At 42.7% G+C, this 12958-nt stretch overlaps 1 protein-coding gene across 1 annotated transcript in view; it reads right to left on the bottom strand.

The window, feature by feature from the left end:
* Positions 1–12958, bottom strand: part of Trp53bp2 (transformation related protein 53 binding protein 2) — a 53270-nt gene continuing 40312 nt past the window's right edge. The window contains exons 14-18 of the mRNA NM_173378.2: positions 9645–9782; positions 8606–8739; positions 6574–6740; positions 3478–3677; positions 1–750 (exon numbers count right to left, since the gene is read on the bottom strand). Coding sequence (NP_775554.2) covers positions 709–750; positions 3478–3677; positions 6574–6740; positions 8606–8739; positions 9645–9782 — 681 coding nt within the window. The 3' untranslated portion in view covers positions 1–708. The remainder of the gene's footprint in view (positions 751–3477; positions 3678–6573; positions 6741–8605; positions 8740–9644; positions 9783–12958) is intronic.

Here is a 12958-nt window from a genome sequence, read left to right as displayed (position 1 = left end):
TAGCTTGGAGTCATAAAGTTTAATTTTATTACAATCATTTTTAAAACCAGCTATGATCTTGACAAATACAGGTAAATCTATAACAAATCTCTAATTTCCAAGATACAAAAAGACAATAAATATAGATTCAAATTCAATCTAAAAACAAGATTCTAAATCTACTTTAGATTAGGTAGTGTAGTTTAATTTCAGTATTTCAAATATACGCATAATTCTTAAATGCTACAATAACTCATACAATAGTTACTGCTCACTGACAAGCAGCTAACAGTTCTTCACTGATAACACACAAGTGTACAGCACCCGCCGGGGATCCCAAAGCCTGCTGGTGCTCAGGGGCAGTTGGAGATGGTGCCAGATGGCACAGGTCCTTTCTGGCAGGTCAGCGGAATGGGAACAGTGCCAAAATCACCCTACACAGGACAAGAAACTGATTTTCCCACAGTCCAGCAAATGGTCCCATTTCTTGACAAAGCCAGATGGCTGCCTCCTATGCTGCGCCGCCATGAGCATTCTGCCAGCCAGGGTGGTGCGGGCTCAGCAGCAATGCCTCTGCTCACGCCGAGTCCTTCGGTCCTTCATTTTCTTCCACGGCACATTCTTCATTGCTTCTGAGCTATACTGTCATTAAAGTAAGCCTTCTGATTTTTTTTTCCTGGATAATCATAGTATTTCTTCTAGCTCATTAATTCTTCATTAACTCAAGTTTCAGGCCAAGCTCCTTTGTCTTGGTTTAATTCTTGGGTATAGCTGCAAGAGAATTTTAAAAAAAGATTTACATGTGGCATATGTATGGAAGTTTTACAATATTTCAATAAGTACAGGAAGAGGGGCAAGGAAGCTGACACAGGAAACCAACTCGGGAAGGCACTGAGCTGTGGAAGCAGGAAGTGAATCTGCACTGATCACATCGAGGGCCCAGCAGCTGGAACAGCACCACAGAGCCGTGACACAGACTCCAGGCACGAACTCAACTTGCAGTTTGCTCAACCACACTGCAGCCCAGGGAAGCCAAACGCTGAAGACTACTTGTAAATTGCTGTGTGCTCCAGAATCTGGAAACCCATCATGACGGGCAAAAGTCGTTGTTTGTTTTTTTTTTTTAAGGCAGGGTCTTTCAAGGTAGCCCAGGTTAGCCTTACAATCCTCTTGCCTCACACTCCTAAGTACTGGAACCACATATGTAAGCCACACTTTTTCAACCTTATTTACAGGACATGGCACTGTGGGTGGAACCTGAGCCTATCAGGACAAATGCCTGAATCAGTGGACTTCGGAAGACATGAAATGCTTTGGGATTCTGCTGGCCTGTGCTTTCCCTAACAAGAGCGAGGGGAGGCTATGTGAGGGCTGCAGGGCTCTGTCTGGAGGCCCAGAGCAAGTCAAACTAGAATTTCACCATCAAGCTAAACAAACCCTCCCCTTCGTCTCCTAGGGACAAGAAAACAAAAGAGGTGGTGTGTTTATTTAAGAGTCAGTTTCAGCTGAGAAAAGACATTTGTCAAAGCCCTTTGCAGATTCCAGGCTGAGCCTGTCTAAATATTCCACATTGTGAAATTTCCTTTATTTTTTAATACTCAGAAGATACTAAAACATGACACATACAGCACACGTTTATAGAAGAGAGCACCAGGGAACTAGGAGTTCTAAGTTTAGGACTAAAATTACAACCTTTATCCCTGTCTGTTAATTTCAAAACCTTCTGAGAGCGCAACCCTGTCTCTGACTGACTGCTTCCCCCTCAGAATAATCCTCCATCTCATTAACCATTCTCTTCACTAGAAAATTCAACTTAATAGCAGTCTGTTGTACACCATAGGAATTAATAGTTAAAACCATACATACTAATTGAAAACTCGCTAACAGATTTTATTTCCATCACAGAATTAAAGGTCCGCTTTGTCAGGTTACACAGGTTACTAGCTTGACTGAGCCATTTTATAAATCAGCCATTATTGTAAACTCGGGTTAGGGTGGCAAGGAAGGAGCAGGCGGGATGTTCAGCAGCTGACGCTGCCTGCCAGGCGTCTTCAGTGGATCGCAATCTCAACTCCCAAAAATGTCTTCTGACTTCACACAATTACTGTGGCACATGAAAACTCTCCCCCCGCCCCCTCTGTTTTAAAAATGATTAAAAAGTCATGCTTCATACCACAAATATGTCCAATTAGTTAATAATTCCCAACAAATGAGGTAGGTCGGTGAGACATACCTGTAAACCTAGCACTTGGAAGGCAGGAGGGTTCAGTCTGAGGCTAGCCTCGGCTACATGGCCAAGCCCTGTCTCATCCCACTCACAGACATGGGGGAGGGGAGAAGAGGAACTCATCTGAGCAGCTCCTGAGAGATCAGAGCATTAGGAGGCTGGAGAGATGGCTCAGCAGTTATTTTACAATAAATGCTGCTCTCAGAAAACAGCAGTTAAGGTGCAGCAAATGCCTTTTAACAGACATGTGACAGACAAGCACAGGAAGGGGGTCACTGTCACAAGCCAGAATGCCAGGTCCCAGGGCCAGGCTCCTTGAAACACTCAAGCAGAAGAACCTTAGCAGAGAGAGCCCTGCTCCTGGTGTGATGCTGGGGACATCTCCCACAGGCTTCTAGCTAAAGCTATAGGACAGACCTTGTCTAACTGACGCTTGATAAAAACCTACCAATGTCTTATATGCACTGTCTGCACACCAAGCTCAGAGGCAGGCTTCTTCAGTCTGCACCAACACCTGCTTACACAGACCAGAAATGTTCTGAATGAACGGCGGCAATGTGGAAGCCAGGGCCCGTGACCTCCGTGACCCATGTGTCCATCACCGTCTCTCCTGCCCTTTAGCATGTTTCATGTTCCTCACCACCAGCAGATCCACAAGCACTCCAAGCCTGATCTCAATCCGCCTGCACTCTCTCTCTAATTCTCTCACTCACTCCGAGAGTCTTTGTTGTGTGCAGGCTGCAGACAGGAATATCCAAGCCCATGGAGGACCTTGTTTTTGATCTTCCTACTTCCATCTCCCAAGTGCTGGGAACATGGGCATGACCTACATGGCACCTGGGTTAAACCTATAAAAGAGCCTAAGGCACAAATTTGGAATATATTATCCTGAGCTTAAACTATTAATACACTCAAAGTATAATCAAGTGCACTGTAGATATACCTGTGAGTCTAAATTAAGGGCATCATAAATTTAAGCCTTGTGTTTTAAAAAAGATTTTATGTGTATGAGTGCTTTGTCAGCATGTATGTATGTATGTATGTATGCCATGTATGTGCAGTGAGCAGGCATTAGGTCCCCTAAAATTGGAGTTTCTAGACAATTGAGAACAGCCATGGAGACACCGGGAACTGAACCTGAGTCTTCTTCAAGAGCAGCAAGTGCTCCTAAGTGCTGAGCCCTGTATCACGTCTTATAACAAAGGCAGTAAACTGCACTGACTCTACACAGCAGTTCATATATGAAACACGTCAGCATTGGAGTGACTTACTCCTAGCAAGTTGCGTGGAACATATCCTTCCTTATCGTTAAGGCGCGCCCACCACCACTCGATCTCCTCTTCATCTTCTCTGCGGATGACGGTCATGCAATCTCCTTCTTTCATGAGCAGCTCATCGTCATGCTGCGGCTCGTAATCCCACAGTGCATAAATGACGCCTTTGTTCATTATGCCCATCTTCTCCTGAACGCCTACAAAAGACAGAAGAAAGACCACGTGGGCTTCGCCGCTCAGATTACACCACTCACAAGAACTTTAAACTCTGTGAAACCAACGGGGAAAGGATCCTCATTAGAATGTCAGAACTACAGCAGGAAGCATCCAAGAAGTAAACGTCCCAGCATGGGAGGGAACGGGAGACCAGCAGTGTTTATAGACCATAAATGATCCGTATCTAGGAGGCCAACAACAAACACCCCCTAGGCATCTCACAAAGCTTACCTTCCCCAGAGAGGAAGCATTCTGTTAGCCCAGCAGCTAAAAGAAAAACTGTTTGAATGTATGACACTTAAAAAAAGACTCTTGTCAACTTCTGGCCTACTTCTATACATAATGGCCACCCAATACACAGAGCAGACAAACTCAATTCCTAGTTATTAGAAGGAAAAATACAATATCATGTTAGAATGTAGAATATGGGGGGTTTATAAGATAGAAAAGTCTATATATGGTCACTCCAACAGAATTCTAGATGTTAAAAACTATAAACAGAGCATGAGAAAATCCCCAAAAGGCCGTTTTCCAGCAGTTATGTACTGACTGTGAGTTAGGGTCAACCTCCTTTTGCCCTAAAAGCGAAGGATAGCACAAGCCTAGAGAAATAGACAGCTGGCACCACAGAGGAAAGCAGATGTGGATACAACCATCACGTTTACAGAAAGCTAGTTATTTTTCATTTACCTATATGTCTTAAAAATACAGGAAAATACCTCCTTGGCGTTCAGACATATTTTTTCAACTCTGAGCAGCCAACAATTAGTTTATAACAATTAATAACCAGCAGGTACTGTACTTGCTCTGGGCAAACAAAACAAAACAAAGATCTGAAATTGTTCTTTTCCAAAAGAAAGTTCTGCCAAACTAAGGAGTCAGGTTCTGACCTTTTAAAATAACACACAAAAAAAACCCAGAACATGGAACAACAATATGAACTAACCATTATCCCCAGAGCTCGTGTCTCTAGCTGCATATGTATCAGAAGATGGCCTAGTCGGCCATCATTAGGAAGAGAGGCCCCTTGGTCTTGCAAACTTTGTATGCCTCAGTACAGGGGAACGCCAGGGCAAAGAAGTGGGAATAAGTGGGTAGGGGAGCAGGGCGGGGGAGGGCATAGGGGACTTTCGGATAGCATTTAAAATGTTAATGAAGAAAATATCTAATAAAAGAAATTACAAAAAACAAAAAAAAAACCAAAAAAAAAAAAAAAAAAAAACCAGAACAATAGCTGGAGGTGTCTCCCTCAGTGGGAGAAGGTCCAAGGTTCCTACCCAAACATCACAAACAAGACTGGACAACAAAACTTCACACAAATATAACTCCATAACATTTTAAAGCTTCATTGTGTTTTTGTTTGCAATGGGACTGGAAAGAAATCCTAGGTGCTATAAGATGCTCAAATTAACAATTCAAGTCACAGTTTTCAATGAAACTCCCATGAAGAATTGCAGGCAGGACTGTAGAGATTCTGAGTTGAGAGCACCACTGACTGCTCTTCCAGAGGAGCCAGGTTCAATTCCAAGCAGCCACATGGCAGCTGACAACACTCTAACCCCATCTCCAGGGTGTCCAGTGCCTCTTTTGACCTCTAGGGCATTGTCAACACTTGCTGCACAGACATACATAAAGGGTAGCCTTCTACGTGAACTGAATAAAATGGGAAGATAGATTTTACAAAGCAGTAATACTGTATCCGCGAGGTCACTTTCTTCTCCCTTAGATAAGCATCTGAGTCCATCACCAGTAATTAACCTTTATCCTGTACCATCAACCTTGACATCTCTGATACAATTATGAATCAAAAGACTATGACCAAATTTCCTTCATGTCTTTTTAAAAAAGAAGTCATCATATATAAATTAAATCCTTCATGTCTCTTTAAAAAGTCTATCACATATACATTTACAAATAAAGTTAATGTCAAAACACTCGATTGGTCTAAAGTTGAAAACAAACAAAACACAATCACAGGTCTCAATGACGACGCCTGCACAGCTTCAAGGGCTGGGTTCACTCAGTGGTAAAGACCTGCGACTTAGTATAAGGGCCTGGGTTCAAACCTAGCACCCAAAACAAATAGCAGAAAAATAAAGAAACACACTTAGATGACAGGAACTTTGTGGACATCAAGAACTCCCTCTCTTCTCTCCTACAACCTGAAAAAGGCAGAAACACCCAAGGAACATGGCTGGGCAGAGAGGGCAAAGACCGGTGCTTTAATTTCAAGAAGCTGTTTCAACAGTTGTTAAGAAAGAAACTTTGGAGAGCTTGAGCAATCTATACTCCTGAGACCTTCTGATTTCCTATTCTCTCAGGCCAAATTGAACAGAAAAATTAACTTCAACTGTAGTTTAAACAAAACAACAACAACAACAACAACAAAAAGCCTTACATAAAAGACAATCAACACATATGGATCTCAAATTCACTTCCATTTTTCTCTAAACAGAGATCAGTATCTAGGTACAGCCTTAGATAAGTACAGCATCTTTCGACAGTAATCAAAATCATAAACTCAGCATCAAGAAAACATGAAACAAAACCAAACTCCAAACCATGCGATCTGCTGTCTTTATTTTTTTTTAATCTCGTTTTCCAACATGCTGTAACTCACTAAGAGCTAAAGCCATAGAGAAGGTCTTTTGAATACAAAGACTTAATTAACACCAACAGTCAGCTATAGCTGACGATGTCGCTGGCAACAGCTCTTTAGGCACACACTCAGAAGCTGTGACCTAGACTGGCCTCATTTCAGTATCTGGAACTATGCAGAGCAAATAACACCATACTCACTGAGCTTTAGGCTATTCCCTCAAGAGACAGGGCAAATAAATACGGCAACCAACACATTAAACCACACTGGCTACATACCATAGAGAAACTGGGAGCACTGCGTGTAGCCTTCCTCCATTTCCTCGCACTTGTCTGCAGCAGTCTGCATGTCACTGTAGGTCATAGCAAACACAGCTGCTCCAGACTCCACCAGGAACTTACACACTTGGACATTGTTGCAGGAGGCAGCACAATGCAATGGCGTCCTGTGAGGTAAGACAGGGAACTGGTTAGAAACGTTTCTCCAGGCTCAAGGACCTCCGCGTAGTGAGTTACCTGTGAAGAAAGTTCCTCAGGCTCTTATCTACCAGCCTCACAAATAGCTTAGAAAGACTAGTTCAATCAAGACAGATGACTGAACCAGTAAGAGAATTACAGTACAAAGGAACATATCAGGAGCAATGGACCAATGGACCCAGCAGCTGAGTGCCAGTGTGAAGAGTCAAGGAAATAACGTCTTTACTGTGACCTAAAAAGAACAGAAAAAAGTGCATCTGGTTCTGTCTGGATTTCCCCAACCCTATAATCATCTCTTGTTGAAATTTTAGTTTTGCATGTATATGCTTTGCCTGCATGTGCTTATGCGCATCTCTTATGTGCCTGGTGTCCATGGAGACCAGAAAAAGATGTCAGATCCTGGAACTGGAGTTATGTACAATGGCTGTGAACTATGATGTGGGTGACTGGGAACAACCAGTGTTCTTACTACTAGGTTATCTCTCTAGCCCTGAAACCTGATCACTTCTGCCAGGGGGGAAAAAAATCTAGGAGTCTTTAAACTACATGCCTGCAATTCTTTTTCAACACCAACTTTCAAGGAATCTGGTTACACTCACAGGCTACATATATTTTTAAAACTCAAAGTAAATTCTGGCTGAAACTGTAAGTTAAATTCTAAGTGACTATAACTGAGATCATTTCTGAAAATACAGTCTCAGAATAGTGACTGCAACACACACACACACACGCACACGCACTCGCGAGCACGCTCGAGTCGTCCCTTCTTCCCCCCCCCCCCCCCCAATCTATTTTAGGCAATGAGTTAGCAGGAACTTATCAACACCACAGAAGAAAATCTGTGGTATCTCCTATCTCCAAGCTTGGAAGACTGGCTTGAGACATGCTCCTTAGCTCTCAAGTGTACAGTATTCCTCGGCTTGTCTTGCCTCCTTCGGTCTGGGTCCCTCGTCTGCATGCTTTTCCGTCTGGTCTCCCTGTGTGTCTCCTCTCTCTTTTGCATTTATTCTACTCTTCTATGCTCACAGTCCTGGGACCCCTGGTTCTTCATTCCAGACAAGTGTTCCACTGTTGAGCTAGGGCTCACCCGTGGTTTGGACAAAAGGTTTGTTTATTTATTTACAGATACCATTAAGGCTATACAGCACAAATATCTAACAAAAGGCAACAGTCTTCAAAGATGATCACGCAGTCACTTGGAATGATAGGTTAATTCAAATTTTTGATTTACATACATGAGCATCTGATATTAGAACATTGAAAGAGAAAACAAATTAATAAAATTAAAGTACTTAATAGGAGATTAAAGGGTAACATTTCAGTCCTTATAGAAAAAGTTTTCATATTCCTCCACAGAAAGAATTTGTGTCTCTTACAGTCTCACATAGGAGATCAACGGAGCTCCAAATCATTTGTGAGTTATAGACTATGGCTTGCTCGGAGTAGCACGGTGGAATCATTCTGTCTGCCCTGTCCCTTGCAGTGTGACTTCAGCACTTGGTCTGGAGAATGCACACTGTATATGCCACCTGCCCTGTGTCCACTTGGCAGCCACCTCAGCAGTCCCCATCCTCCATCCAGCCTTCAGTCACCACAAGCACAGAGGAGGGATGCTGGCGAATTTATTACAGTATACGCTAATTAAAATTTTAAACTCCATTGCTTCCCAAAATTGAACAAAATGGCTGCTACAAGAGGCCAGGCCCTCCAAGAGTAACACGGAGCTTGAGAAGGAGCAGGCTGGCTGCTTCTGTGCCTGCCAATGAGCCACACCACTGCTTCTACAGCGACGCGCACAGCTCATGTCTGACTGGAGTTTAAACACAGAACTTACCATCCATCACTATCTGCTGCATTTACATTCACACCGAACTGTACCAGGAACTTCACAATTTCTGTGTGGCCTGCACACACAGCATTATGAAGAGCTGTGATGCCCTCATCATTTGGTAGGCTTGGGTCATCAACCTGTCACACCAATAAAAAGGGTGAGAGCCACTCCAATTCATGTCGCATTAACTGTCATTACTAACTGGCTTCTTAGGATCAAGAAAGCAGAAAATTTGGGGACATTTTAAATACCGTAAGTGAGACAGAGGGGCCTCTCTCTAAGCTTTTACTTCTTCCTCTCTAGCCTTCCTTCTCTCTCTCTCCTCCCCCTTCTCTCCTCTTGGCCATGGCCAGCGTCTCCCTCTCTCTCTCTACCTTCTCTCTTTCCCCCTGCCTTTCTACAATAAAGCTCTAAAACCAAAAAAAAAAAAAAAAAAAGAGAGAAAGAAAGAAAGAAAAAAAGAAACAGAGGAGCCAAGAAAACTGTAAAGAAAAATCCTAGAAATAGGGCAGAGAACCTAGCTGAATTAAGTACTTATTGCAAGGTTTTGTTTAAAAATCATACCATCAGAAACTATATCCTTACAGTTACCCTGTTCTTCCTTCCAATTCCCGTCACAAACTGGTTTCTAAGGAGACATACTATTTGCTATGGGAAGTTAGAGAAACCCAAGTGAAAGTATTTTAAAGGAGCTGGGAACAGCAGCCCAGGCCTGGGCTTCCAGTGCTCAGGAGCCTGAGGTAGGAGAATCATGAATTTAAGGTGCTTTTACTTCTTCCTCTCTAGCCTTCTCTTTAAGTGCTCAGGACCCTGTCTTAAATAATAATAATAGGGTACACTAATGTATTTCAAGTGTAAACTCAACTCCTACCTTATCAAAATCTTACAGCTACATTCTTAAAATAACACAGCCTATTTTAGAGCTCAATATCCCTCTCCACAACACCATAGCCCCCCAAAAGAAAATTTTAAAATAAGATTTCTCTATAGTAGCTATTTTGAGCTTTAAAATAGAATACAAAGTTATAGTCAAGAAACTTACCTCATAGATAATTCTCTGTACAAGATCAAACTCTCCCTCCAGAGATGAATCTAGCAGCAAAGCAAGGGGGTTGAATTTCACCCTCATCCCGTGAGCAATCCGCTCGGAGCCAGTTTTCCGCAAGTTTGTCCTTTTGCCCTGTAAAGGAAGTGTGGGGGATATTAACATGGGCAGAGGCAGTGCTTAACTGAGGTAGTGAAAAGAATAACTACTTGGGGTTTTATTTATATACTTAATTTCCTCAACATTTAGCTGAGGCTGGCCTGAACTCACCATGTGGCCCAGACTGACTTTCAATTTACAATCTTCCTACCTCAGTCTCTCAAACCCTGGGGAAATGGGAGTGTGCCATGGTGCCTGGCTATGGAACTCAGAGTGAACTAAATCTGGTGGCAGGCGGACCAGTTTCTGATTGAGGTCCACAACCAGATAAGACTGTTTCTAAACCACTTATTTAAGAGTATAATGCAGAAAACCTCACTTGAAAACTGGGCAATGCTCAGACTCACAAAAGCTCACATGCACAAGTGATTAAAAGCCCAGTCACCCTGACTGCACACAGAAGGAAAGACACAGCCAGCAAACACCAGGGCCAGAATTTGAATCTAGGTAAGCCCTTCCTAGTACTTCACACCACAATCCTTAAGGCGCAAGCAAAACTAGGCTAAATAATAAAGACGAGTAATTATAACTAGATACACTGAGGGAGAACTTTACATCTTAGGACAAGTTAGTAAGTTAGACTTTAAAGGCCCAAGCGGTAGTTCTTCTCATCGTATGAAACAGGATTTTAAAACACACACACACACACACACACACACACACACACACACACACACATACACAGAGAGAGAGACAGAGACAGAGAGAGACACAGAGAGAGAGAGACATCAGACTTCATAAATTACATCTATCTATGTGTGGGCGTGTTTGGAGTGTGCATACTCATGTGTCACAGTGCAAGTGTGGAAGTCGAAGAACAACAGGAGTCAATTCTGTCTACAATGTGTGTGCCAGAAATAGAACTCAGGTTGTCAGTTTTCATGGCAAGTGCCTTTGCCCACTGAACCATCCTACCCCTTTTTCATTTTGATCTCAGATGTGAAGAGTCGGAAGTTTTAAGTAACAAATACTATACCTTGCAGATAGGAAAGACTACATGTTAGACTGTACAGTGAGCCTAAGATTGTACTAACAGCCTTCGGATGCTCCAGAAGGCAAACACCTTAGCCACACACTGTCAAAGAAACACACACAACACAGCATCTACTCATGTAAGACAGGAAGGAAAGAGCAGTCATTTTCCTAGGAAGAAAATAAGAGGCTCTTCCAAAGGAAGTACAAACTCATATAAAATATGGCATTGGGCATACAAAACCCATTTAAATAATCATTCAAAAGTGCCAGTTGGTTTTTACTGTGTTTTAAAGTCACATGCTCCACTATGTTCATAGCAGCCTTATTTATAATAGCCAGAAGCTGGGAAGAACCCAGATGCCCCTCAACAGAGGAATGGATACAGAAAATTTGGTACATTTACACAATGGAGTACTACTCAGCTATTAAAAAGAATGAATTTATGAAATTCCTAGGCAAATGGATGGACCTGGAAGGCATCATCTTGAGTGAGGTAACACAATCACAAAGGAACTCACACAATATGTACTCACTGATAAGTGGATATTAACCCAAAACTTAGGATACCCAGGATATAAGATACAATTTGCTAAACGCATGAAACTCAAGAAGAATGAAGACCAAAGTGTGGACACTATGCCCCTTCTTAGAATTGGGAACAAAACACTCATGGAAGGAGTTACAGAGACAAAGTTTGGAGCTGTGACGAAAGGATGGACCATCTAGAGACTGCCATATCCAGGGATCCACCCCATAATCAGCTTTCAAACGCTGACACCATTGCATACACTAGCAAGATTTTGCTGAAAGGACCCAGATATAGCTGTCTCTTGTGAGACTAGGCCGGGGCCTAGCAAACACAGAAGTGGATGCTCACAGTCAGCTATTGGATGGATCACAGGGCCCCCAATGGAGGAGCTAGAGAAAGTACCCAAGGAGCTAAAGGGATCTGCAACCCTATAGGTGGAACAACATTATGAACTAACCAGTACCCCGGAGCTCTTGTCTCTAGCTGCATATGTATCAAAAGATGGCCTAATCGGCCATCACTGGAAAGAGAGGCCCATTGGACACACAAACTTTATATGCCTCAGTACAGGGGAACGCCAGGGCCAAAAAAACGGGAATGGGTGGGTAGGGAAGTGGGGGGAGGGTATGGGGGACTTTTGGGATAGCATTGGAAATGTAATTGAGAAAAATACATAATAAAAAATATTAAAAAATTTTTTTAAAAGTGCCAGTTGGTTTTTACTGTGTTTTAAAGTCACAGTTCAACATTCTATTTTGTGTCTAAAGAAACAAAAACGACTTCTGACTAAGCTATGCAAAAGTAGGCTAGAGATTATGGTTGTCTCCCACCTATTTCAAAGTGACATAAACTTCCAGAACAATTTTAATATGTCAAGAAGTAAAGAAGGCATTTCCAGCCAGAAACATAGTTTTAGGAGAACTTGATTCTACAGAAAGAGGGGCCCAAGAGACTGGTACTTGCTAGTGATTTCCAAACAGCACTGTCCGGGAAGAAAGGCAGAAGAGCGTACCCCACTCTGCCTGTCTCTCTCCTGCCCCACTCTGCCCATTCTCTCTCCTGCCCCACTCTGCCCTGCTCTCTCCAATTCTCCTTCAAATTTTAACAGTTTTAAGTTTAAGACTCAACCTACTATTTCATTAAAAATACACTTCAGGGGTTGGTGAGGCAGCTCAGCAGTTAAGACCACTGGCTGCTGTTGCAGAAGACCCTGGTTCAATTCCCAGCACCCACATGGTAGCTTACAGGCATCTGTAACTCCAGTTCCAAGGGATCTGGAACTCTCTTCTGGACTCCTTGAGCGCTATGCACGCACACAATGCATGTTTATACAAGTAGGCAAAACACTAATGTACATAAAATGAAAAATAAAAATAAAATCTTTACACCTCATGGACAGAGAAATCAAAGCTTAGAGAGCAGCAGCCCAACAATGAGAAGACACTGCAGGTCCCACCTCGAAGCGGCGGGAACCCGGCCGCGTGTTTCCCACCCAGCATCTCCCTAGCGCACCTTCAGTGAGAGAGAAGAGAGGCAGCCCGTACAGATGAGAGAAGAAAAATGTTTCCTGAATAAGGAACCCACACACACCAAAATATAGCAGTGTTTTTCATAGTTTTTCATTTAATGTTACAGCATCTATCACTCC

Source organism: Mus musculus, chromosome 1 (assembly GCF_000001635.26).
Source record: "Mus musculus strain C57BL/6J chromosome 1, GRCm38.p6 C57BL/6J".
NCBI classification, from domain to species: Eukaryota; Metazoa; Chordata; class Mammalia; order Rodentia; family Muridae; genus Mus; species Mus musculus.
This window is presented reverse-complemented; position numbering and strand designations above follow the sequence as displayed.